Source organism: Triturus cristatus, chromosome 3_2 (assembly GCF_964204655.1).
Source record: "Triturus cristatus chromosome 3_2, aTriCri1.1, whole genome shotgun sequence".
NCBI classification, from domain to species: Eukaryota; Metazoa; Chordata; class Amphibia; order Caudata; family Salamandridae; genus Triturus; species Triturus cristatus.
Genome location: NC_140584.1, coordinates 560749987 through 560777293, shown reverse-complemented (window position 1 = coordinate 560777293; position 27307 = coordinate 560749987). Strand labels below are relative to the sequence as shown.

Below are 27307 nucleotides of genomic sequence, written 5' to 3'. Positions count from 1 at the left end.
CCCTTTAGAAGCGATTTAGGAAAGTTCTTCCTAGTTCAAGTGGGAAGTATGGTGATGAAGGCAGCTGTGCTTTTTAATCTGGATTGCAAGTATGAAGTCTTGTACGAATTACCACAATATATCATCTGTTGCCTTCAGATTAAATAAAATGCAGCTGCCACACCTGTTAATTAATTTATTTCAGCAGGCTTCTGTTACATCTCAGTTGGAGTTCCTCCACGGGTTACCATTGGACTAACTGATATTGTATAAGGCACTCTGCATGTTGCATAAGGCCCCTCCTAGCATTTATACGGAGTATCAGAGCTCTTGGATTCAGCCCTATGTTCCCTCTCACATGTATTCCTCTTCTCTTGCAATCTTGGTCATGCCTATTATTCCTAGTACGCCAGAAGAACAAGTTACTTACCTTCGGTAACGATGTATCTGTAAGAAACGTTAGTTAGATTCCTCACCTTAGAATATCCCCAGGCGTCAGACTGGATCCGGAAGATTTTTCGTCAGCAATACCCCTTGCGCGTCGCTAGGCGTCGTCTGCGGCTCCGCGTCCGCCGTCGGCGTCGTGCGCCGGAATGACGTCGGAGTACTTAGACGCCGCCCTCGCGCGCTGACGTCAGTTCTTGTACATAGCCTTCCGCGCCAGGAACGCAGAGCCATTCAAGATACCGACACTGGTGCCAAAAAATTCTAGGGCCCTGAAAGGGATAGCCTTAACCCTAGATGTCAGTTCGCAGAACGGGGAGGATGGGTGGGTCGGTGAGGAATCTAACTAACTAATGTTTCTTACAGATACATCGTTACCGAAGGTAAGTAACTTGTTCATCTGAAAGAAACACGTTAGATTCCTCACCTTAGAATAGATACCCAAGCAATACCATCCCCGGTGGTGGGTCTGCGAACCAAAATCACACAAGAAAGTCCTGGAGGACAGAACGGCCAAAGAAGCCATCCCTCCATACTTGGCTGTCTAGGCAATAATGCCTGGCAAATGTGTGTAGCGAAGCCCACGTAGCCGCCTGACAGATGTCCTGCAACGGGACTCCCCGTCCCAAAGCAGTAGTAGCCGCTGTAGCCCGAGTGGAATGGGTGCGCAGCCAAACAGGAGGGTCCTTTTTCGCCAAGGAGTAACAGATTTTGATGCACAAAACGACCCACCGGGAGATGGTCCGTTTGTACACAGCTTTTCCCTTCTTAGCACCCACGTATCCAACGAAAAGTTGGTCGTCCACCCGGAACTGTTTTGTGCGGTCCAAATAAAAAGAGAGCGCACGCTTTGGGTCCAGACGGTGGAGCCTCTCTTCCTCTTTGGAAGGATGCGGAGGCGGAAAGAAGGTGGGCAAGGTGACAGACTGCCCAAGATGAAAGGGAGTCACCACTTTCGGTAGAAAAGAGGGACGAGGCCGAAGGACAACCTTGCCCGGATGAACAGAGAGAAAAGGAGGCTTGGACGATAGAGCCTGGAGCTCACTCACCCGTCTAGCCGAGGTGATGGCTACCAGGAAAGCAGTCTTAAGCATCAGAAGACGAAGAGGACAATTGTGAAGAGGCTCAAAAGGAGCGCACATCAGAAATGTGAGAACAAGATTCAAGTCCCACTGAGGCATTACGAAAGGGACAGGAGGGAGCGTATGGGTAATGCCTTTAAGAAAACGTTGAACCACAGGGGACTTGAAAAGAGAAGGCTGATCAGGGAGCCGTAAGAAGGCAGAGAGGGCAGCAAGATAACCTTTCAAGGTGCCCAGGGCAGAGCCCTGCCGGGCCAAAGAAAGAAGAAAGAGGAGAACCTCAGAAAGAGGGGCGGAAAGGGGATCCACAGCCTTTGCTGTGCACCATGCCACAAATCTGTTCCACCGGCAGGCGTATACCGTCTTTGTGGAGGGACGCCTGGCTGCCAGAATGATATCACAGGAGGCAAGTCAAATGGCATCAACTGCCGCCGCTCAATCTCCACTCATGGAGGTGGAGGCTGGACAGGTTCGGGTGGAGGACCGTCCCCTGCTGCTGCGACAGAAGATCCTCCCGAAGGGGCAGACGTATCGGAGGATCGGTCAACATACTGAGTAGCTCGGGATACCAGTACCTTTGTGCCCAATCCGGAGCCCCCAAGATGACTTGGGCCCGGTCGTGCCTGATCTTCTTCAGCACTCTGGGCAGAAGTGGTATAGGCGGAAAGGCGTACAACAGACCGCAACTCCACTCGCGACGAAAAGCGTCGCAGAGCGAGTGCCGCCTTGGAAATTCCAACGCGCAGAACTGCTGACATTGCGCGTTCTCTTCGGTGGCGAATAGATCTAACCAAGGCTCTCCCCACTGCTGAAAGAGACCTTGCGCCACTTCGGAGTTCAGACGCCATTCGTGATCCATCATGCACCGGCGGCTGAGTTTGTCTGCTCTGGGGTTCAGAGAGCCCGCCAGATGTTGAACCACTAGGGTGATGCCCTGGTGTTCCAGCCATGTCCAGAGGCGCAGAGCCTCCTGACAAAGGGTCCACGACCCCACCCCGCCCTGTTTGTTGCATTACCACATGGCGGTGGTGTTGTCCGTGAACACCTGCATGACACTTCCCCTGACAGAGGGAAGGAAGGCTTTCAGTGCAAGTCGGATCGCTCTCAACTCCAACAGGTTGATATGGAGGCGAGACTCCGCCGGAGACCAGAGGCCTCTGATCTCCGCCTCTCCCATATGGCCACCCCATCCCAGGAGGGACGCATCCGTCACTACGACATGCTCCGGTTGGGGAAGGGAGAGGCTCTTGCCCGTGACCCAATCGCGGTCCGTGAGCCACCACTGCAACTGCTGTGCAGTGCCCTCCGAGATCAAGACATGGTCGGACAGGTTGCCGTGATGCTGGGCCCACTGAAACTTCAGGTCCCACTGCAGAGCCCGCATGCGCCGCCTGGCGTGATGCACTAGTAGGATGCAGGAGGCCATCAGCCCCAGAAGCCGCAACACTAGCCTGACCGAAACCCAGGATAGAGGCCGAAAGATGGGAATCAGGGCCTGTATATCCCGGACCCGCTGTTCCGGCGGATAGACCCGGAACTGCGCCGGAGCGAGAAACGCTCCGATGAAGAGGAGCTTCTGAGAGGGACTCAGGTGTGACTTCGGCACGTTGATGGAAAACCCCAGCAAATGCAGGAGATCAGCCGTAGTCTGGAGGTGGGAGACGACTGCCTGGGGCGAGCCCGCCTTCAACAACCAGTCGTCGAGATAGGGGAAGACTGGAACCCCTGATCTGCGCAGATGAGCTGCGACCACCGCCATCACTTTCGTGAACACCCGAGGGGCACTGGTAAGGCCGAAGGGGAGCACGGTGAACTGAAAGTGCTCCTGACCCACCGTGAACCGCAGGTAATACCGGTGGGCCGGCAGGACGGGGATGTGGAAATATGCGTCCTGCAAGTCCAACGCTACCATCCAGTCTCCAGGGTCGAGGGCAGCTAGAACCTGAGCCAAAGTTAACATTTTGAACCGTTCCTTCCGGAGGAAGGCATTGACGTTCCTGAGGTCCAAGATAGGGCGTAGGCCCCCTTAGCCCTTCTTGGGAACCAGAAAGTAGTGGGAATAACAACCACGACCTACTTCTGGGCTCAGAACGCGCTCGACGGCCTCTTTGGCCAAGAGGGCCGAAACTTCCTCTCGCAGAAGATTCAAATGATCCTCTGAGATACGGTGGTGCTGCGGTGGCATGGCTGGATGGGTCGTCTCAAAGGGGAGGGAGTAGCCCCTTCGGACGATTTGCAGCACCCACCTGTCCGAAGTGATGGTACGCCAGTGGAGCAGGTGATGGCGAACTCTGCCGCCCACTGGCGAGGAATGGGCCGGAAAGCTCGGACTAGGAAGGCTTGGAGGCGGATGCTGCCGGGGTGGGTGTGGGCTGACCGCGTCGTCCTCCAGAACCGCCTCGGCGGAAACCACGTCCGCGCGCAGGTCGGTTCTGCGGCTGGTGGCTAGGCGGACGTGACGAGGCACCCCTTCCTTGGCCACGAAAGGGGCGAAAGGCGGAAGTTTGCGACCGCGGGGCCGAGAGGCCCAAGGACTTGGCCGTAGCCCGGGAGTCCTTAAAGCGATTCAGCGCACTGTCCGCTTTCTCACCAAAAAGGCGAGTGTCATCAAAGGGCATGTCCATGAGAGTGCTCTGGACATCCCCCGAAAAGGACGTGGACCGCAGCCAGGCGTGACGTCTAAGTGCCACCGTGGTAGAAATCGCCCTACCCAGCGAGTCCGTAGTGTCAAGCCCACATCGGATTGCATGTCGTGCTGCATCCCTCCCATCGGCCAGAGCCTGGGTAAGTCGTGTCTGGGCCTCCTCCGGGCACAGGGGCAGCACGTCCTCCACCGTATCCCACAGGGAGTGGGAATAACGGTCCAAAAGACAGGTGGTGTTCAAGGACCGCAGACCCAAACTAAGGGAGGAAAACAGCTTTTTGCCAAACTGTTCCAGTCTCTTGGAATCCCGGTCCGGCGGAGCGGTCGGGTAGGAGGATTGGGAGGTAGAAGCCTGGATAACCAGGCTCTCGGGGGTGGGGTGTTGGGACAGAAAACTGGGGTCGCCTGGAGTAGGGCGGTGGCGCCTGGCGACGTTCCTGTCCACAGGAGGGACTGTGGAGGGCTTGGACCAGGTGCCCTGCAGAACGTCAATGAGGGCCTCATTGAATTGCAGCAGAGGCTCAGTGGAGCTTGCTGCAGACTGAAGCACCTCAGTGAGGACGTTAGTCCTCACAGCCACGGCAGGCAGCTCGAGCCCAAGGGCTGCGGCCGCCTTGCGCAGCACCACAGAGAAAGCAGCACCCTCCTCCGAAGCCACAGTCGGAGGAGAGATGAATCCAGTGTCTGGTGAGGTATCCAGACCACTGGCCTCCCCCAGTTCATCTGCCCAGTCCTGTGACAGCTGAGCCTGAACGGCCATAGGATCCTTGGACCCCTCCCAGTCGCCCCCGTCATCCGATTCCTGGTAAACAGGAGGAAGGAGCGGAGCTGGACGATAGACATAATGTGTCTCTAACGGCGCCGTACGCGGCGTCCATCGACGCCGTAACGGCGCCGGATCCGGAGCGGGGCTGAACTGGGGCTCGACGCCGAGCGGAGCCGGCGTCGGAGGTGGAACCGGTGTCGACGCCGGCGGAGGAGGCGTGACGAGGTCGAACGGCGTCGGCGGGGACTCGGGGACGAGTCCCTCGGGAACCTGCGGCGTCGGGGCCGGAGCTGGCGACGGCGCCGGGGCCGGAGCTGCCGGCATGCAAGGTTGCCCAGTCGGGTCCGCGGGGCCCTAAGTCGCGCCAGCGGGCGTCGACGGCAGAGCCAGGCTCCTCATGGCCGCGAGGAAGGCACTGACTTCCGCCGGTGCCGCGTCAGTCCCAGGGACCGGCGGGTATGGGGACTTGCGCGGCGTCTGCGGCTCCGCTGGAGCCGCGGGGGTGGAACCACCCTGACCCTCGGCCGAGTCGCACGACCGGCGAGGGGAGTCCGAAGAGCGGTGTCGCCTCTTGGACTTCTTGGAGTGCTTCGACTTACCCGAAGACTTGGAGCCAGACGAGCGATGATGACATCGGCTGCGGCTCCGCGACCGATCCTTGGACCTCCTCCTGGACCGGGATCGAGAGGGGCGTGGAGCCGAGTGGCGAAGCTCGAGGAGCTTACGGGACCGCTCCCGTCTAGCCTTCGAGGTCAGGGCCTTGCAGTCCGAACACGACTCCACATCGTGGTCGAGGCCCAAACAGTAAAGGCACCGGCGGTGATGATCCGTAACCGACATCAAGCGGTTGCAGTCAGCACAGGCTTTGAAACCAGGCATCCTACCGGCACCGGAGTCGAGACAAGATCAAAAAGGATCAAAAAACTTAGTCAAAAAAGACTAAAAGGGGTAGCTCTCCCGGATCTGCGCTTACTGGCACGGAAAAAAGAAGAACTGACGTCAGCGTGCGAGGGCAGCGTCCAAGTACTCCGACGACGTCATTCCGGCGCACGACGCCGACGACGGACGCGGAGCCGCAGACGACGCCTAGCGACGCGCAAGGGGTATTGCTGACGAAAAATCTTCCGGATCCAGTCTGACGCCTGGGGATATTCTAAGGTGAGGAATCTAACTAACGTGTTTCTTTCAGATGTAAAATGCTATGCCCATGAGGGTGCATGGTGATCCATGTGTCCGTGAGAGTGCAAGGTCCAGAACTTTAAAGCCAGACCTAGGGGCATTTTCAAAGTTTGCTATATATTTTTATAGAGGTACTAGATATCAGTGCTTACTTTAAGCTGGTGGTTGCAGGTGGGGCCCACCTGCATTGGGACATATTTTAAAACATCACATCTAAACACAGAACAAGAAAAAAAGTTAAAGTTGAGAAAAAAAAGAAAAATTACAATTTTTTTTTTTAAAAACCCTTACCGTACTGCTGCATCTCTTCTCAGTTGCTCTTTCTCATCGCTCAGCACCATCGGAAGGATCAGGGTGCACACCCAGGCTCCCTAAGCCAATCAACGCTGCAATTCAGCATGGTGAGTGGTAAGCAATCAGGTTCCCCTAAGCCAATCACAATGCTGCATTGGTCTGAACACTGCGATTCGGCACTCAGCCAGGGAATGGGAACCTGGATAAGTTCCCCACCCAGGCTGTAATGCAGCCTGGGTGGAGAACATAGTAAGTGCACAATTGTTTGGCTGGCCCCAGACAGCCGGCCAAACTTTCATGTGTCCTTGCAAAGTGTGCCTGCACTCTCCCTGCTCCTCCTGTCAGAGCAGCCCCGCCCTGCCGAGCTGCTGCAGCAGGACAAAATAAAATGATAATAACCTTGATTTATTATCATTTTATTTTTCCTTTAGTTCGCTGCTCCACAGCAGTGGGACGACGCTCCTCTGCCTTAGCGAAGGAGCCTCCAATGGGAGCATACATAGCGTGCTCAGATGCAGTAACACATTCAACGGAGAAAAAGCTCCCACCAATCATTGAGGAAACTATCATGAGTTCGAGAAAATAGACCTCCAATGAGAGAATGACAGAGAAAAGAGTGCTAAAACAATGAATGCTGAAGCAAACAACAAGAACGGTAAAAGAGACCACCCATACACTGAGAACCTTGAAGGTATCCAAGGCATCCTATGAAAGAATGTAACGGAGACGCTCACTGAAGAGAAGGAAGAAACAGAAAAGTGCAACCAAGAAGGCTGAACGAGATCACCAAGAAGGGATGTACACCATATAGAAGGCCAGACGAGCATATGTGCACATTACACAAATATACATATAGAAGTAAAAGGCATCTACAAGAGATCCATGCAAAAGATAGGCATATGCATGCAGAGGCATACACATCCCAGAGAAATGTATAAAAGAATAAATATGCACAGAAAAAAACAGAGAAATTCCCATAAACACACAAATCATACAGGGCAAGTGAAAGTATATCCATGTCCTCCGCCAGTGCGTGGATGGACGAGAAATGGAGGAGAGAAGAGCACTTCAAGAACAGAGGTAACCAAGGGAGGGACAGAGATAATACATCCCACCATCATAAAGAAGAGTTACGACAGTAACTGAGGTGGAGACAGAAAGACGAGGCTGGAAAACAGCAACACAATGCTGCCTTAAAGTAGGAATTGGAAGGCAGTGTCCACTACAGAATAACAAGGGCAACCATCCAAGAACCAATGCCACGGACTGAGGAAGGATACCAGCTGGTGGCAGCATGAGACGCAAAAAATAACAACATGTGGAAAGTCCACCATGAAGGGAAAAGTGAAGAAGAAGAGAAGAAGACTGCAAGGGTGAATCGAAGAGCTGGCAGAATTGAAACCAACAGATAGTGGAGTATGACAATCACATATTAACTAACTTACGAAACCTGTAGAAACAGGTAAGAAACCTGATCAACATTTCATGTAAACATGAGAAAAGATAGGATAGACCCCTAAAAGACAAGTAATGACATACCCCAACCAAGAAAGGGGGTGGGGTAAAACGTAACCTCTCAAAGAAAGGGGGGGGGGGCACAAAGGCAGGAGTAGAGGGAGGAATGGAAAAACACAGCCTCTTGTGAAAGAAGGTACCAGTTCAGTAAACAAACAAGGGGACCAGCATCCCAGGTGAAGGGGACCAAAAAGAACAGCAGACACAACAGTCACCCCACAATTACGATAGCAGATAAGTAGAAAATATACACTAGAATACTAGACGGCTAGAGAACAAAAAGGCTGGAGTTATGAAACCCAGGCCTGAACCAATAGGAACCCAAAGAGGGTGCTTGCTCACGGCACAAGCATAGCCCATATGAACATAAGGGCAGAGAAAAGGGGAAAGTGAAGTTCCTATAAGGGATAGAAGGTGAATAAGTAGCTCACTAAAATGCCTCCGAGGCATTCAAATAAGGTACCCGAAAATAGGGAACAAGACCTGTAGGAAGCTGGCTTTTTATATACTATAACAGAGTAAGGTATAGTGTGCACAGAGTGCGGTGGATTCCCAGAGGCTTTACAGAGGCTAAAGTAGAATACTAATGCTCTCTTATGTGTGGGCGAGCAGTTATGCTTATCAGAGGGCTGTGTTAAGCATTTTTGTACACACTTGGGCAAGAAATGATTACACACACTCAATGCCTAAATCCAAGACCAATTGTTTGTAAAAATATTACGTTTTGTATGTTTATTACTTAGAACCAAAGATACTTTATTGCAGTAAAATACGGTTCGCAATGTCATTTTTTTCAGTATGAAAAGTGGACACAGGCATTTTTCAAATAGTTCAATGTTAACTTATGGAAGGAAAAGAATCATGCAATTTCACAGGTAAGTACACAACTTACAATTCTAGTCTTCAGGGGTTTAGGATCAACAGTGGGAAAGGGTCAGGTGAGTGTAGAGACTGCACCACCACCGGTACTGGGGCAGCCGGCTGCTTGGGTGTCTTTGAACATCGGAAAAGTCTTACCAGAGCCGGTCGCGGTTAATGAACACTTCGTGTTGAGGCTGCAGGTGATGTTGTGGAGTCCAGGAGTGGTCACTCTGGGGTGGACTCGAGCTCAGGACCGCTGAGGAACAGTCTTGGGACGAGTGGGCCACTTCGACTTGGGTCAGAGGCGTTGGGTGCAAAGGTAGGTCCGTAGGTCTGGTTGTGCGGTTCAGCATGGCACTGGAGTTCTTGTTGTTGGTTTCTTTGTGGAAAGGGTCACTACCCTTAGAAGTTCTTGGTCTTTGGGAAAGACATTCATGTCTTTATTTTACGATTTATTATGTATGTCATTCAAAACCACGCTGTGACTTAAGAGCACTGTCCGAACCACGGATACATCTTTACAATGCATTCCTTTAACACGCAGGTTGTTCCAACAACTTGTCTTTTAAGGAAAACATTGTTTGATTGATGTTGGACTTGAAGACCAACACTTTCTCTACTGTTGCACAGACTTGAGTTGTAATAGTAAATTATATTACTCCAACTCCAGCAATTTCCCTAAGGCAAGTCCTTGTAAAGACTTATGTGGAAACGGAATGTGTTGTAAAGACGCATTTCGGAACATGTTATTAAGGCAGGCATGATTAACGCCTTCCGACATACAACCCATAGAAGTATTATTCTTGTTGTCATGGTTTGTGGGATTTGTCTCATTCTAACTTGCTGATTTTCTACCTATTTAAGTTGAGCAGACAAGGTTTATTTTGGTTTATCTAGTCCGAATTCGTTGAGGTTTTTCAACAGTTTTTCTCAGACATGGAAATGTCACTTAGTGATTGGTTAGTGAGCTGGAGAGCCAGGTTGGAATTGGTGAGACATCACCACAAAGTCAGAATATCACTGGATGGTTGCTGACATAGCCACACTGTGATTGGTTGAACTTATACAGAGCCACCCTGGGATCTGTTGTTGTTAGCTTATTTTTGTGTGATTTTCTGATGGGTTTGAGCAAAAATATTAGGTGCTATGTTGAAAACGCCTAAAGCCCCAGTGCACCTTCTACTGAGGGTCAGAAATTATCTGCTAAGGAAGCGCCTGCCTATGAGATGAAGCGCCTGCCTATGAGATAACAGACATTGGGTTCTATACCTGCACCTGGATTTCTTAATGGTATGAAAATACCGCTTCTGATAAAGACTTACAGTTTCCTTTAGAATGTACCTTTAACATTAGAAAGCTAGATTTCCCGAGACAAACTATAAATGACAGAAATCCATTATCTAGACCTACACAGTCTGAGGCACTGACCCATGTGATGAAATGACTACAGAGGGGGACAGAAAGAGAATTTTAAATCAGGTACAGGACTAATTTAAACAATGGCTTGAAAGCAAGTGGGATTGACAGAAAAGATGCTGGAGGGAGCTATGATGGAGGGAATAATAGTTTTTCCTGCAGTAGTCAAATAGACAACAGATAAAAAGAAAACTGATGGAGCCAGTGAGAAACAAAATCGAGACTTAAATGCTCTATTGAATCCATACCTTCTCTATATGCAGATGAAGTACATAGAGAGGGTCCTGGTCCTACTGTAGCACCAGACACAGGAGCAACAGGAGATTGTGTGGGTGTGCAAGCACAGGGACCAACTACAGCTGCAGCTACGAGTACAGTAGTGAGTGCTCCTACTGCATTGCCAAGTACTAGTGAAGATTCTACTGATGTTTCTAAAGTTCCAGTTGATCAGTCTATTACTACTACCACTATTGAAGACTCTCTTAATAAGAGACTTATTAATGTAGGGCTTTGAAAAATTGAATTTGGGGACATTGTACAAGGAACAATTGACCTGAACAGATTATTGGCTTATAATGTTGATGAAATGATCAAAGAAGCAGCAAGATGTGAAAATGAGGCTCATGTCAACTTGAAGAATTGGTTGAGTGTGATCAGTAAAACGAAGACTGAGGAGGAATTACAAAATGGGGTGACATAACGAAATGCAGAAAATAATAATAATAATAGGCACATTTATAAAGCGCATGGTTACACTCGGCCAGCGTGTCCCCGCGCTGCGGTGCAAACTGCCCTGATTGCTACACCCTAACCTAGCCTGTCCGGATTATCCCGGTGGGAATAGATGCGTTTTCAAATTTTGCCTGCAAGGCCTCCACCCGGGAGTTTGTTCCATTGTTGTGCAGCCAAAAAACGAAAGGACCGCCTGCCCATCCTTGCTCTCTTTTTTTTTTTTTTTTTTTTTTTTTTTTTTAAAAACCTTTATTCGTGCATCTTAAAAGAACAAATACGGGCCTACAACCGTCAGGCCGGCCACGATACAGTAAAGCACTGATACCCACATTACAGCCCCCGTGCATCAACGGTCAGGATTAACAACAGGTTATGAGTCACATACTGGAGATATCTTTGAAACCCGGGGAAGGAGAGGTGAAGGTTAATTTTAAGGTTTTTGATAATTTTATCAGAGAAAAAAGTCAATGAAGGATAAGAGCAAAGTAGATTCGAGTCCGCAAGATAGCTTCACCACACGGGCGAGCAGCAACATCAGTAAGAACAACAATGGGGGTAAAATCTCAATCAGTGAGGCGGTGCAGAGATATATCAGGATAGTCACATGAGCAAGTACGCGCCCCTCCAGAGCCGCCCCCACTCGATCCACCCCACACCCGGACCCCGAATCGAAGAAAGTAGAGCAAAGAGACATAAAAGAAGAAAGGCCCATAGAACTAATTGAGAACAGAGTATTACCCCCCCACCCTACACCAATGCGGAGGCTACGGCCTACCCCCCCCCAGCATAGTGCCTGTCGCCCAAGGAACCCGAAATATAGAGAAGAGAGAAAGTAGGAACAGAGTAAAGAAGGGAAGAAAACAGAAAAGAAGGTGGGGAGGAGCCCACTGGACACCAGAGCGCCCCGAACCATCAGCCAGTTATGGCCCCCACACACTGAGAGCCCTCTACGCCAAAAAACGGCATGCAAAGATACCATGGCACCACAGTTTAAGCAAGGGATACAAGTCGCGACGAGTGCGCGCAAAACATACATACAGTCCCAGTCCCAGGCCAGCCCGTCCATAAACCATAGCGATAGAAGTCAGTCTAGCCCTGGCCCGATCGCGGGCTTGGGATTAAACCAGCTCCTGCGTGAAGGCCCCGTGTCCCGAGCAGACAAAGACAAGATGGCCGCTTGTGAGAGGATGGTGAAGTAGGATCACGAAATGGCCGCCGACCATCGATTGAGGTCCCTCGTTGCACCACATAAAATCCAAACCTGGCAAGTAAGGTACAGGAGTTCCACAAAGAGGCAGCAGTGGGCCACCGCGGACGGTCCCTCGAAGCCGTTAGGTATCGCTCAGAAGGATAGCCTCGCGGACGCGGTGAGGCAGGGAACAATGAAGCAGGCAGCCATGACCAGGGGGACAAAGTATCCGCAGTTGAGGTGGAGAGCGGTGGACCCTGGGCGCCGGGAGCGCTAGATGAAGGCACCAGTGTAGCACAATCATACACCGCCGCTGCGTCCCCGCAAGAGGACAAGAGCACCGGAGGACCCACGCCCTGTGGATGACAAACAGTGCGCCCACGGCCCGCAGCCGACAGTATGGGGTCAAACCTCTCACTCAGCGCCTGCAGGCCAGCGCACATCTGTAGTTGAAAGTCCCGCAGGACAGCCAGAACGGAGCCGCATGTCAGCGGAAGCTGGGCCCCAACATCGGCAGCAATCCGGGACGGCACTGTGGAGCTGGTGTCCGGAAGAGGGAGGGCGAAGTGGGCAGCGGGCGAGACCGGAGTATCACCCCCCAGCCGCGAGCAGGCACTCAACGCCATGTTTTGCCGCTATACGGTGCAATGGCCAGGGGGGGGGGTCGTGGCAAGGGGTCAATTCCCCTCAGGTCTACGCCGCAACAGGAAAGGCCGACAGTCGCTTATCTTCTCGCCGGTCCCCCTCGCCGCTGGCTAGGCAATAGGCAAAGGGGGCAGCAGCCCCCCACAGCTCGGTCCACAGAGCGGGGCAGGAGACTCACCGCACCGGGGCCCACCCCACAGCTCCAGCCCGTCAGGCACAGGGTGCAGAAGGTGTCCGGCCGTCTCTCCCCGGGCTCATCCGGCAACGATCCATGGTGCGAGGCGAGATCGGGACCGCGGGGCTCAGGTTAGCGCTAGCTGGTCCGGTAACTGCGGAGCTTCCAGGAGGCCGGCAAAGGCCGTAAGGGCGCAGGGTTTCAGTGCCGAGGACAAAAGCACCCAGAACTCGGGCATCCGGACGGGTTGAGACTCCGGGAAAGCAGCAGCGCAGTCAGCGCGTCTTCGCACACGGTGCACCTCGAGAATCGGCGAGGATGGGCATCAGGATAGTAGTCCGAGGCCACGGACCGACGGAGCCGGGCACTCAAGCGTCTGCTCCGGTCGCCATCTTGGCTCCTCCCCCTTGCTCTCTTAATAGTGGGAACGCACACCAGGCCCGTCCCTCCTGATCGAAGTTGACGTGTTGGGACATAAGGAGTGAGTAGATCAGACAAAAAGGACGGAGCCGTCCCCTGAATAATACGGTGGCAGACGCACAGTGCCTTGAACAAGATTCTCTCTCGTATCGGCAGCCAGTGGAGGGAAGCCAGCGCCACCTTTGAAGAGGCCCTGCTCGGGCGCATAAGAAACAGACAAGCTGCTGCATTCTGCACACCCTGGAGCCTTTGCATACATTTCGCCGTTGCACCCAGGTACAGGATATTGCCATAATCAAGGCACGATGTCACCAGGGCATGAACCATGGTATTGCTGGCTGCAGTTGGCAGCATATCCAGGGTTTTACGAATGCCCCTCAGGACTCCAAAACAGGCGCCTGCCCGTCTGGTATGGTACTCAAAGGAGAGCTTTGTGTCCAGCCACACCCCCAGGTTATTCGCCTGAGTGCAGGGCGTCGGGGTGGATCCCAAGCTCTGGGGCCACCAAGCAGATGACCACACCGACGGGGCTCTCCCTACCACAAGCACCTCGGTCTTATCACCATTCAATTTCAGGCAGTTGTTAGCCATCCATGATGCCAGCTCTTGCAAGCATGCCACGAAATTGGAGGCTGCCGTATCCTGTGCCTGTGTTAGGGAGACCACCAATTGAGTGTCATCGGCATAGGACATGACCCTGATCCCAAAACCGTCAGCAATCTCCGCTAATGGAGCCACATAAAGATTGAACTGGGTCGGGCTCAGGGTTGAACCCTGCGGCACCCCCTGCTTCAGTTTGATGACTTTAGAATAGTGAGAGCCCTGCCTCACCTGAAAACTGCGCTCCGACAAAAATGATTTCATCGAGCTCAAGGCACTGCCAGACACACATCCTTTCCTCAGACACTGCACCAGAGTGTGATGGGCAACAGTGTCAAAGGCGGCACTTAAATCCAACAGGATCAAGGCCGCCGTCTGTCCCGCATCCGCATATTGCCTGATGGTTTCCGTGGCGAGAAGCAGAGCAGATTCCGTCGAGTGGAAGGCCCGGAATCCCGACTGAGTGGGAGGCACGAGGCTAAATTTCCCAATATGCGCCTTAAGTTGCATGTTTACCACTTTCTCCGCAATCTTTGCGAAGTACGGCAGTAAAGAGATTGGGCGCAGATTGTCAAGTTGGTCTGGGCCTATGTGCGGTTTCTTGGGTAGCGGAAGGACCACTGCTTCCTTCCATCTTCCTGGCACTGAAAGAGAAAGGTGGAAGAGAGGAAATGCTAATAAAAAGATAGCTTTAGAGACAGGAAAGAAAGCAAACGGGTAAACTTGTGATTCAGAAATAGGGACAGGTTCAGAATTTCCACTAAGAGAAGTACATGAAGGGAATTATGTACATGTGCCTTGGACTAGAGGTGATCCATGTGCTTTTACAACACATTTGCCAAAATTGTGAGAGGAACCTTAAAAGTGGTATAAGGAGGTTCATAGGCTAACTATTATTTTGAAATGGACTGATATGATTTAATTGTTTGAGATTGTAGTTCCTAGTGATTTTGTGGTCTCAGTATAAGAATGATGTTGCTTGGCTGACTGAAGGACTAACATCTGTCTGCTGCTGAAACAATCAAGGCTTGTCAGCCATCACTGCATGGCTTTTGCAGTTCCTTCCGAGATCTGGACCAGGTTGGAGGAGTTCCCCTGATGTTGCATCCACTGGAACTTCAGGACCCACTGCAGAGCCCACTTACCCCAATGGGCATGTGTCACTAACAGGATGCAGGAGACCATGAGGCCCAACAGTCTCAGAGTCAGTCTCACAAAATCTAGTATACAGGCTAAATATAGGACTGATAGCCCACATATCCTGGACTCACCATTCAGAAGGGTAAGCCCAAAACTGCACTGTGTCCAGAACAGCTTCGATGAAAGGGAGCAACTGCGAGGGATGCTATAAGAATCTGCATCACACAGAAAATACAGATGTTATCAATGTTGTTAGAACAAAAAGAGACTTGTTCATTACCAGTCTCATTGAATGCGACCGGTTCCTCACAATATTCTGTTGTTTTCAGTATTGAACATACAACAAGACATTTACTTAATTGAACAAAATTTCAATTTCATTATTGATACACATGATCTAATATACTGAAAGAAGGAGCTTTGTAAGATGGAAACAGCAGAGCCAACACATGTGTCTGAAACAACTTCCTCAGGGCCATTATTGTGTGGTATCGGTGTAGGTTAGCACATAGATGATGTCTCTTTTGGTAAAAGAACACATGGATAATGTGAAGGATGATCAATGAAAAAAGAAGATCGTTTATATGGATGTATTATTCCATAAGTTCAATGTGAAGAAATGCCACACTTGGGGACTGGATTTTTGATGGTTTTTGGGCACCCCCTTGATAAGGGGTGGTTTCATAGCATGTAAATGAAGAGACCAAAACTCCTGTATTGTAAACAGGATGCCCCAGCAGTGAAAACTGAAACAAAACATGCATCTTTTTTAAAGACTTTTCTAGGAGCCTTATGTAGTTGGTGAATCTTTTTCTCCAAGTACGTCTCAGCCTTTTGCCTAGCAATCGGAAAACTCTGATATTCAGAGAAGATGCAAAAGAGAAGGATCCCAATGATGCTGGTAACAACATCCTCGTTCGTTACAAGTCTACGTCCATAAGCAGAACTGACTTCAGTACAGGCAAAATCAAGGGTTTGAGAGCCAAAAAGGGTGAAAGAGGGGTCAGTATCAGACGAACAGGATAAGTGATCTTTCTCTAGGTTTCTTTCTTGCCATGTATTTTTGTGTCTCTTCTCAGAGGAAGGAGAACTGATATCAGCCCTGCTGGGGAAAGAAATCTGGCTTCGAAGATAGAAATAGTCTTGGACTTCTTGACTGAAGCTTGTACTTCCCTCAGAGTCTACAGATGCATCTGCTACATAATGATGAAAGGCTTATGCTAATTACCGAGGCACCAAATATAGGGAGAATGATTGCCAACATGTGTTGCCAACACGTATTAGAAGGCTAAAGTCATTAGACTTCATGAGTTATGTTGACAAACATTTAAGAAGAAAAACGATGAAAATCCCTGTGAGACTAGCAATGGCACTGGTTCCTATGTCCATGGAGGCATGGAAAAACTAAATGAAATCACCAGCATGCGTGGTGTCATATTTGCAGTCAATGCCTCACTACCAGTGGAGCCACAGGATGATGCAGATGACTCTGAATAGTGCCCCCTAGTGTTGGTAAATGGAGATGGCTAAAAACGAATTTTCAGATAGATCTAGTAAGGCACCTAGAAAGCAGGGGCAGCTGCTCTATTAGGGCGAAGGAGTGCCACCCTCCGCCATCAGCAGAAAATAAAACGGGTTTCAACTCTGTTTTATTATCATTTTATTTTAATCCCCTGGATCCGCCCCCAAGACTCTGACGAATTTTGGGGCGGGTCCAAGGGATGACACTGCTAGTGGGGGAGTAGTGGGCACTCCCTTCACGGCGCATGAGGTGTTTGGCCGGCCGTCTCAGGCCGGCCAAACCCCTCATGCGCAGTGAAGCTCTCTCCAGCCCCAGCTGTGCTGCTGGGGCTGGAGAGAGCAGGGACAGGCTCCCAGATTGCCTGGGAGCGCAAGTTTCCGACACTCCGGACAATCTCATGCGAGAGCAGCTTAGGGATTGGCCGGAGGGCAGGCTGGGAGCCTGTGCCCTGGATCAGAAGACGAACAAAGCAATTTGTTGGAGACGGCGTGGCCACAAGGTAAGTTTATTTTGGTTTCCCCCAAACCCTCCCCGCCTCCCTCCTCTGTCCCAGCCCGGCTCGACCCCCCCCATTTTGTCAGGGGACAGGCTGCTACTGCTAGAAAGGAGTTCAAGTAAGGATCTGTGGGAGCGAATATCACATACAAAGGATACATTTTCATGATGAACCTCTGAATTAACACTTTCTTTGGCTCATTTCATTGCCTCCGCAACAAATCTCAACTTTAATTGTGGATAGAGAGATCATTCGAGAAAAATGTCTAACATGAGAAAATAAACCATTTCTTGATGTAGGTGGCTGAACAGAATCCTGAAAACTCAGAATCTCCTGCATATAGGCTATCACATCTTAAAGCAATTCTAGCAGCTCTAGCAGTTATAATTCCATTTGAAACTGTGAGCTTCATTCTCAGAAACCCTCAATCCTCTGCTGTTGTTCATGGGAAGTCATTCTGGATAGGCAAAACTTCTTTAGCTCCAGATCTTCTATGTGCTTAGCCAATAGACTCAACATTGCCAAGAAACATCGGCTTTATTTAGGTGCAGACATAGGTGTTTGAGTAGGGACAGAACCTGAATTAGAGAGTTAGCATGGCTCTTCTTACATCTCATATGTGGAAAATATGCAGGGTAGCCCACCTATGACTTTCCTAATCCAAAGTGTCAGCGTTCTGACTAACTCTTTCCAGGACAAGACATGTTGCAAGAAGTAAGCATGCTGTTATCATCACCATGTTAGAATACCCTACAACGGTTTCCCTAATAAAAAAAAAACAACTTCAGAAATTCGAACTAGCATGGGCATGAATCTATAATATTGATGAGCAAAACAATAAATGTAGTCAGGTAAAGCACAGCAGTAAAGACAAGGGACCACCAAACAAACAAAACTTTACTACATTTTGACTGCTGACATCATGAAACATGTATAATGTGGAGGGCACAGTGCTCAGTGTGGTAGATCAGAAAACTCAATACAAATGGTACAGAGAGTTGAAATAAACAAGCATTTGCAATGCAATAGGTCTTGGATTTGCGAGAGTTTGAGCTATTGGCTTTGCAAATGACAATGTATTTTATTTGTGTTTTGAAAACCTGCGAGGGCACACTTTGTACTTATAATTTTTGCTGACGAGATGCAAGGCTGGCAATAACTGTGCCTCTCTTACTGCTAGCCTCGCTTCTCGTAAGCAAGGACTAGAAGTCCAAAGTGCGTGTTTACGCACCGCTTGCAGCTTTTCAAAACACATAAATAAATACTTGTTTAGTTATCTAATTCAGGTGGTGAGCCGCTTTTAATTACGGTGCCCAGGACTATTTTATGCCCCTGTCAGCCCCTGGTAAAGGAAATTATTTTTTAAATGAAGAATTGCTCCATAAAAGTTAGCTGCAACTGCACCTGCAGAATATATGTGCAGTCACGCCGGAAGTGTTTCTGTTCAACTATCAAACCAGAACTCCTGAAGTTTGGGAGTTTTATTGCGGGTGCCTGTCCTGAACAGATTTCCAGATCCGGGGTGGCACTTTCATAAATATCCCTGAGTGGGCGCTATGTTATTAGGCGGAAGTAGCTGCAAACTCTGCATCTCCGATGTGCGTGTTTCTAATCGAACACCTCACAAGTCGAGACAAATTGACCCGTGCTCTCTCAGCAGGGAGTTTTAGAGTGAGGTTTCACAGCTCTGACGTTCTTCGTAAGTAAAAACTTCGACCCAAGCTGTGCTGTCCATAAAGCGTCACAGGGGTTCAACGGCATTGTGAATAGGTTTCCGGAATTACCTTTTTGGCAGAAAGGCATTTTTTTCCACTAACACTCAAATATGACGTGCGTACCACAATATTTCGGACAGTCTCCCCTGTGTGTTTTCCATTACTGCACTTTTACCTCACAACACTGAGTAATCGATCACCTGCCACAGTGTGAGTTGCTGGACCAGACACCTGCCTCCCTCAGAGAAGCAGCTGTTGTGTCTTTTCCCTTCTACAAATCCATCACGTTGCACCTGTCATTGTCTGGTGTTCTTTATTTAGACATTTGAACCTCACTTCCTAACCCCTGCTGTCACACAAAAGTAAACAAACTATTGCCATTGCACAAAGCCGCTTGTTTATATTTGAAACGCTCTTCCCGGCCGCCATTGCCAAAGCCGAATGAACAAATAAGAGTGCTTATTGACTAATGAAGGAGACAGTCTAACGCTGCAAGTAAAAGATCCAGTCCTGATGGGCGGTCCCAAAAGGAATCAACAGCTAGGGCTTAATAGAGGTCCAACGTACTTGCCCTGAGTTAAGCTAGAAGACAATGAAAGGTACGGAGTTCCTTGGTGGCAAGTTGGCCACCTGGTGTGTACTCAAGGCAGTGAGGAGGTGGGGGATACCTCCTGTCGGAACTAGGACCCTCACACACACAGCACGCTAGGTGTCATGCTTCATCATATGGGTCTGCTCCTCGTCGGGCCGGCGCTGCAACGCTCGACGGGCACCCATAAAGGGGCTCTTTTTCGGAGATCTTTAGTTCCCTGCCGTATAGGTGCCGTGGGTGTGAGGGGCCTAGAGGCGTGTAGATGTGGTGTGTGGATTAAAACAGGTAAGGGAATCCTGACTAAAAAGGGAAGAGAGGGGGGCGACTATTTTGTTTTAATGTGACAAAAATTAGCTCTACCCCCAGATGGTCAACATGTTTCTCGCCTCAGAATGTCACAAAGTGATCAGTTGGCGATTCCTCAGGACCAGGTGACTAAAAAACTATCTACAGTGGGTGGTGTGGTGCAACGCAACCTACGGTCCCAAAAGGAGACAGGGCGGTAACAAGGAGTGACTAAGAAGCCTCATTATCAATCGGAAGACAGCATTACCATAGACGATGACACCAGCCAATGAAAAATATGGGCGGGGCTTCCACATCACTTCTAAAACATACCCTAATACAGCATGCTTCGCAAAGATGGTCTCTATAAATATGAGGTTTAATTATGATCTACGAAGCCATAGAAGTAAGATGTACTCAAGCCTTACAAGAGATTAATGCAACTGCAACATAATCTTGTCCTGAGAGCCAAGCACAGGTGTCCAACAATTAGGTAAGACGAGGGATTGCTAATGCTTAGAAATTAACTAGATACGAGTAGATAGGCAGGAGGTTAACAATGCAATCAAATACACATGGGCAAAACTAGCATTTATGGTCTGTTTACATAGTTTTGTTACCTTCAATTCTGAATACATTTTTTAAAATGTGTAGTTGGTGCATGTATTTAAATATAGATTTCTTTATATAGAACCTCTAAGTTTCCCTTAGATATATAGTATGCACAGCTGCTTTTGTGGTTTGTTTTCATAATTAAAAACAATACACTGAAAGTAATAAATTGGAATTTTGATTGGGTTGGTAATGAAGACCCTTCACAAGCAACAACCACAATTCTTGTCAGGGTGAACCACAAAAGTCACTAATTTAACCTGTGTTTAGTATTCTGATAGCTGGGCACAAAAGCAGTCAGGCTTAATTTGTAAGCACTTTATAAGTATGTATGCAGCACACAAACCGTAATAAAGTGAAAATGCAACTCAAGATAAATTCCACACCAATTTAGAAAAATAAAGTAAAATATAATTTAAAAAGTGACACCAAGACAAATTAAATCCAATTAGTAGAACTTGAGTTATGAATTTTTAAAGTATTAGAGAAAAATAGCCCCTAAAATATCACAGTTCCAACCGCAGGTATCTAGCCACAAGAGACCGGGGCAAAGTCAAAAGTTATGGCTGACTGTGATGAACACAGTTCAGATACATTGGGTGGATTGGGACGGGTCCTTGGATTACCTTTGGACTTAGATGCCATTTTGAAGAAAAGATCCTGAGAAGTTAAAGTTCAGCAGGCAAGGCAGCCAGCGATGTTCAAGGAGGAGACGTCATGTTTATGTTTATGATTTTGTAACACGCACAGCTACTCAATAGTGTGTCCCGGCGCGAGCCCAAGATACAGCAGAGGGAAAGAGAACACAAAAAAAAGCTGATAACAAAAAAAAAAATCTTTGAAAAAGGAAGGTTTTAAGTTTCTTCCTAAATTGGGTAGAATTCTGCAGACTGAGCAGATCAAGAGGGAGTGAGTTCTAAGCCATGGCCGCCAAGTAGGCCAAAGAGCTACCGCCCTTTCTCTTCAAGCGGAATCTGAAGTCATAGCTGAACCAGGTTGTGGAGAAGAGTTCTACATTCTAACTTTGTCACTTTTCTCCAGCGGAAAGAAGATGCAGGCTGTAGCCACATTGGCTCCCCAAGACCAGATACCCTTTCTGAGAGGAGAAGCTGAACAGAATTTGCTTCTGCAGAGAAGAACAAAGTATCAAAAGCTACTGTAAGGCAGGCCGACCGGCGATGCAGCTCGGGTGGATTGACGAGTAGGTAGGTTCCAGTCTCTAATCCGTTCTCACCCCACTTCTAGATGGAAAAGTACCAAGTTGTGGCGGTTTGGGCACCTCTAGCACTAGTTCCAAGGGTCAAGTGCTGGGCACCATGCATGGAGGAAAGGACCCACTTCAGGCAGGGACCAAGTGCAGGGTTAGAGGTTTCTAGAGCTTGTTCTGTCCCTGTAGCTCAAAACAGAAGGCCAGCCAACTAGCCTTTGGAGTCACTCTGGTAGTCCTGGGTTTATAAAGCAAAGCAAGCCTAAAGCAGCAGGGGAGTCCTCTGAGGGTACAAAGCAAACTGCAAGAAGCAGGGCAGTCCTCTGGTAGCAGCAGGGCAGTCCTCTGAGGTACAGAGCAGGCCTTAAGCATCAAGGCAGTCCTCTGGATTACAAGGCAGTCCTTCACAGTGTCCTCTGCAGCTCTAGGAGCAAACTGAAGAGTTGGTCTAAGGGTCCAATATTTATACCTGGTGCAAGACTTTGAAGTAGGAGAAATGTCTAAACTTTTCCCCCACATTTGGTTCTGAAAATGTCCTTCCTGCCACTGCCAAGGCTCCAAGAGGTTTAGGGTGACAAAAGGCTGTGGTCAAGTTATTTGTTAGTGTCCTGGAGGAAGCCCTTTGAAATGTAAGTGGGGCACAGTACGGTTCTTCCCCACCCATCCTGTCAATACCAAGTCCCCCTTTGTTTCACTGTCTGGGAGAAATACAATGGCCAATTACCAGTAGCACCCAGTCATGTGACCCATAAGGAGTAAGTGCGCACAGAAGATATTTGAAGTATTCAGCGAAAACGTTCCAAGTAAGTGTAAATCAAAACCATTTGTACAGACGCAGCTACAGACTACTGGCAGTACAAACGACAATTTATTTTCTCCTGTTACAGATCTAATCACCAAGCAAGATTTAATTCGTGTAGATCAGCTTCAGAGTTAAGGAAACAATGTGACAACGTGAAGTAAGTCTTTTAGTAAGCATTCATAAATCATGCAACACAACCAGTATAAGACGGAAACACAGTGAAACAATGTTTCTTCCTCTTGTCTGTTCTTCAAACAGTTCACAGCATGCGAGCGAACTAACGAACAACTATTGAACTGGCATCTCTCTTTATAAATAGGCACGGAGACCCCAAGTGGCTCGCTAAACCACAAAACACGAAAAATTTGAGACCATAAAGTGTTAACGCCAAGTAAGTTCTTCCACAATAAATTACAACACTAGACAGTGTGCCCACAAAAAAAACGGACGCTATGAAACAATGTTGCTTCTTCCTTCCTTTTTCTAAACCTTACGTAACTACCGAACAACCGACGAACTGGCATTTCTTCTTTTATCCAAATAAGCTTGAAGACCACAACAGGCTGGCTGAACCTTATAATATGATAAAAGTAAGCAAAACAGCAAGTCTAGTTTACCCAAAAGTTACAAACAATGGTCACATTTGTGAATTGTAAAACATTATGGGCCATATGTAGGTAGCATCACATTTACCGATTCATAAATACCGAATTTTGCCGATTCGGTATTTATGAATCGGTAAATGTGATGTAGGTAATAATTCGGTAAATTTTACCGAATCGGGAAAATTCGGTAATTAAGAATCGGTATTTACCGATTCGGTAATGGGGCATACCTTCCCATTGATTCCTATGGGCCTGGAGGCCCAGAGGAATCAATGGGAAGCCAGTCACCATTACCAATTCGGTAAATACCGATTCGGTAATGGGGGGAGCATATACAAGGGTGGCAGGGTGTCACATTGACACCCTGTTGCACCCCTGATTCTTGCATGTGTGCACATGTGGCGCACATACATGCCGTAAGGGCATGTATGTCTGCTACATGGCACTCTTACATCTGCAAAATATTGCTTTTTGCAAGGTATTCGTTATTCATCACCAACCTGGATTTGGTGGTAAATAACGAATTCTTAATACTAATTTGCACTCTTTAGAGTGCTCCCTACATTCAGGATTCGGTATTTACTGATTCGGTATTTTACCGATTCGGTAATTTACCGAATCCTGAATTATGCCTCCTACATCTCAAATAGCTAAATACCGGTCGGTAACGGGATATTTACCGAATTTCGGCCGTTACCGACCGGTATTTAGCTACCTACATGAGGCCCTATATGTTCAATTTCAAAGATCGCCTCCACACCTTGTAAATAATGATCAAAAGACAATTTTACCAAACGGGTAGGAGAATTGGCCCGGATAAGAATTCAGGAAAAAAATAACCAAATAAGACTTCCATAATCCAGTGTGAAGAGAAGAGGCATAAGAAACTGAACACTCTTTTTATCAATTGCAGATTACACCGTGTTACTGCCCTGAAGAAAATCCCTTGACCAAAGCAGGGATTAGAAACGCGTTGGCACCTTCTTTCGTCCATGAGGGATACTAATTCAATTGTAACATGTACTGTTGAGGGAACCTGAACATTAACCCCCACAGGCCCCAAATTTCTTGCCCCATGGAGAGCATCTCTCAAAAAGAATTTCAGTGAAAGGGTTTGATGAGAGTGCTCGACAGTTCATTATATGTATACAGGTGTAACTCTACACATGCTTTGATTGTTTAGACATTGATATCATTTTTGTATTGTCTTATGTTTATAATTTCCAACGAGTATTTATAATTTTCAATGAATGTCTAGTATTTTTCAATGCTTTAGAATGAACATTGTATTTTAAGTCCCAGACATGATGAAGTTGTCTAAAAGTTTCCTTAAAATTGGTAAATCATGGTGAAATGATAAAGCCAAGGTTCAAGGATTACAAATATTTGTCCTCAGTCTGCTTAAGTAATAAAGCACCGTTACAAGCTGACTTTACAATTAAGAGGACTTTAAATTACAATTCTTGTGGGACCAAGCATGACATTTCTACGTGTCCCAATCAAACGTTACCACTTATTAAATGTAATAATGTAGCCCTACGTCATCCTATGCAAGTGATAGGTCTCACAGTAGAGAAAAACAAATTTGGGATGTTTCACTAACAGGACACACAAAACTTAAAAGTACATGTCCAATTTTTTTTAAATACACTTCACCCTGCCCTATGGGCTGTTTAGCGGTGACTTATATGTATTAAAGAGCCTGGCCTGGCAAAAGGTTTATCTTGCCAGGTCGAACTGGTAGTTTAAAACTGCAACAGCCTGCAGTGGCAGACTTGAAATATATTTTATAGAGCGACTTAATTGGGTGGCAAAATAAATGCTGCAGGCCCAATAGTAGCATCTTATTTACAGGCCATGATTACATGTAGTACCACTTTACAAGGGACTTATAAGTAAATGGGTGTAGGTCAATTTTACCATGTTTTAAAAAGTGAGCACAAACACTTTACCATTAGTTAGCAGTGGTAAAATGCATAGTCATAAAGCATACAGAAATGAATTTCAGCAAACAGAAGGGGAGAAGACAAAAAGGTTTGGGGGAAGACCACACCAAAGGCTGTCGGGTCTGACACTGATCCATAAAAATGAGATGACCTTCTCAAACTAACCTTGAAGTTGCTTTGATAATTCCTTCTCTGAGATCATCAAGCGTGCAGGTTTGAAGTTTAGTGTTAAGGTTCATTGAGCCATCCATGTACATGCTACCTGAAGAAGTCATCAGGTGTAGTCTAAGCTCACCAATGCGCAAACTGTCACTTCTCTTTGACGATGGAGCCACCTGCAGCACAAAAAATTGCTGTTAACGCTTGACGTTCAAATACCATTTAACAATTAAATGGTAATGTAAAAACATGCATGCACAAGGTTGTTCTTTAAGCCTATGTAATTTAGTGTACCATAATTATTAGCATCACAAGTTGTGCAAGCATTGGTATAAACTACTGATCACATTTAATACATTACATCTTTTACACAAGTGCATGACGTCACTTAGACTTATATTAGATAACTAGATGCCCACCACAAATAAGAATCACACTGTTACGGTTGGCTACTGCAGTGCGATTATTCTCAGCTGCTGATTACAGACTGCCCTGTTAGATGCTGGTAAATACCAACTGTTCCTGCACCTAGCAGATGAACTTCAAAATTCCATTATCCTTTCTCTTTTTTTTTAACCAGTTTTATTGCACATTTCCAATAAATACATACAACACATCCCCCCACCCTCCTACCCCCACACGCTTGAGTGTATCAAACAACAACCTCTCAGTTTTTCATATATAGCAAATAAATAACAAAAAGTTAACTTCATTTATATACTAAAACATCTTAAATCTCAGTTTATCAACTGATCCATTGGACCCTGTTTTCATGTAATTTAAAGTGCATAGTGCTAAAGTAAAAGTTTTATGTGCCCCCTCCAGGAAACCTAAGGTCCCAAAGTTAAAGGATCACCTCAGCCACTTGGTTATAGGCACCCAGATGCCTTTTCTAGCATACACAGCTTTTTCTAGATTATAAACTGATAATAACCTGGCCAGCCAGTGTTGAATCGATGGAGGGTTAGAGTCCAACCATGCGGAGGCGATAGTTATTCTAAAAATAGCCATTGAGACACTGAGAAAGTAATCTGCGTCCTCTACCATTTCTTCTTTTTGAATTCCTAATAGTTCAGTTTAAAACTCTTTTTTTTCGGCAACCTGGCCCATAAAAGTAAAATTCATCACACTGATGACATGTGTCTAAAATAGTATAAATACATCCAATAGTACCTAAAAACATATAAAAAATTAAATATATATGATTATACACAAGCACTAATAAAAATGAAACATATAATTGAAATTTAAATGGTAAAAGGATTGCCCCAATACAGTCCAGATGGGACACGCAGAAATATAAGTCATCAAGGGAGAGAGCAACCTAGGGCTTTTTTGGATAGCACCCACATTGCACCCAAAATGTTTGCAATATAGATAACCATTGGCATGGAAGAGTCTGATCTAAAGCTGTGGAAGGCGTCATGGTAGTTCGGTTCACCTAATGACCTACAAATCGGTGCCACCAATTGTGGCAGGGGGATAAGTTGCCTGGGCAAGCAAACATAACATGTGCTACACTTTCCTTCTGGTGGTCACATATCGGACAAGTCCCACCTCCTTCTCCCTTCCAGCCTGATGTAAATGACCTGAGGGATGGATTGCCTATACGAAATTGAAAATAAAGTTTTCAGTGCAGAGGAACTGTCACTACACCCAAGCATGACTTAATGTCCATATAATCACTTGTTAGCGTGGCAGCGGCTGACTTCCGAACATCCTCAGCCTCCACAAATGACCAATATTTCATTTTCATCTCAGTCTTAGATGGAAAGACAGAAGTATTTAGTTGGTCCCACAAATCATGGAGTCCTAATAGAATCAAAGTTGGAGTTAAAGAAACTTTTACCTCCAGTTTCAAGTACAAAAAGCTTGTGATTTCGTTTTTTCAAAGGGATAAGGGTACTACATGTAGCAACATATGTACCATGTCTGCACTAAACAAAGCACATCGGGGACACCTAGTCCCTTTGCCAGCAGCCCATTTCGAAATCGTAGATGGAGAATAATATAGCAAAGAAGAACAAGTTACTTACCTTCGGTAACGCTTTTTCTTGTGGATACAGTATCTGCCTGTGGATTCCTCACCTCATGAATATCCCCTCTGCGCCAGCATTCCAGAATTTTTTCGTAGCTCTCTGCGCCGACGAGGTTGTCTCAGCGTCATGGCTTCACACGCGGCTCCGCATGACGTCACCGGAGCCATAAGAAGACCACGTCAGCGGGATGACGTCAGTTCCACCCATTTTTTCCGTGCCACAGAGGCAAAACGGGTGGACCGACAG

The 27307-nt window shown here is 47.5% G+C and overlaps 1 protein-coding gene across 1 annotated transcript in view; it reads right to left on the bottom strand.

The window, feature by feature from the left end:
- Positions 1–27307, bottom strand: part of VPS13C (vacuolar protein sorting 13 homolog C) — a 2873871-nt gene that overhangs the window by 1358615 nt on the left and 1487949 nt on the right. The window contains exon 48 of the mRNA XM_085648297.1: positions 25029–25198. Coding sequence (XP_085504423.1) covers positions 25029–25198 — 170 coding nt within the window. The remainder of the gene's footprint in view (positions 1–25028; positions 25199–27307) is intronic.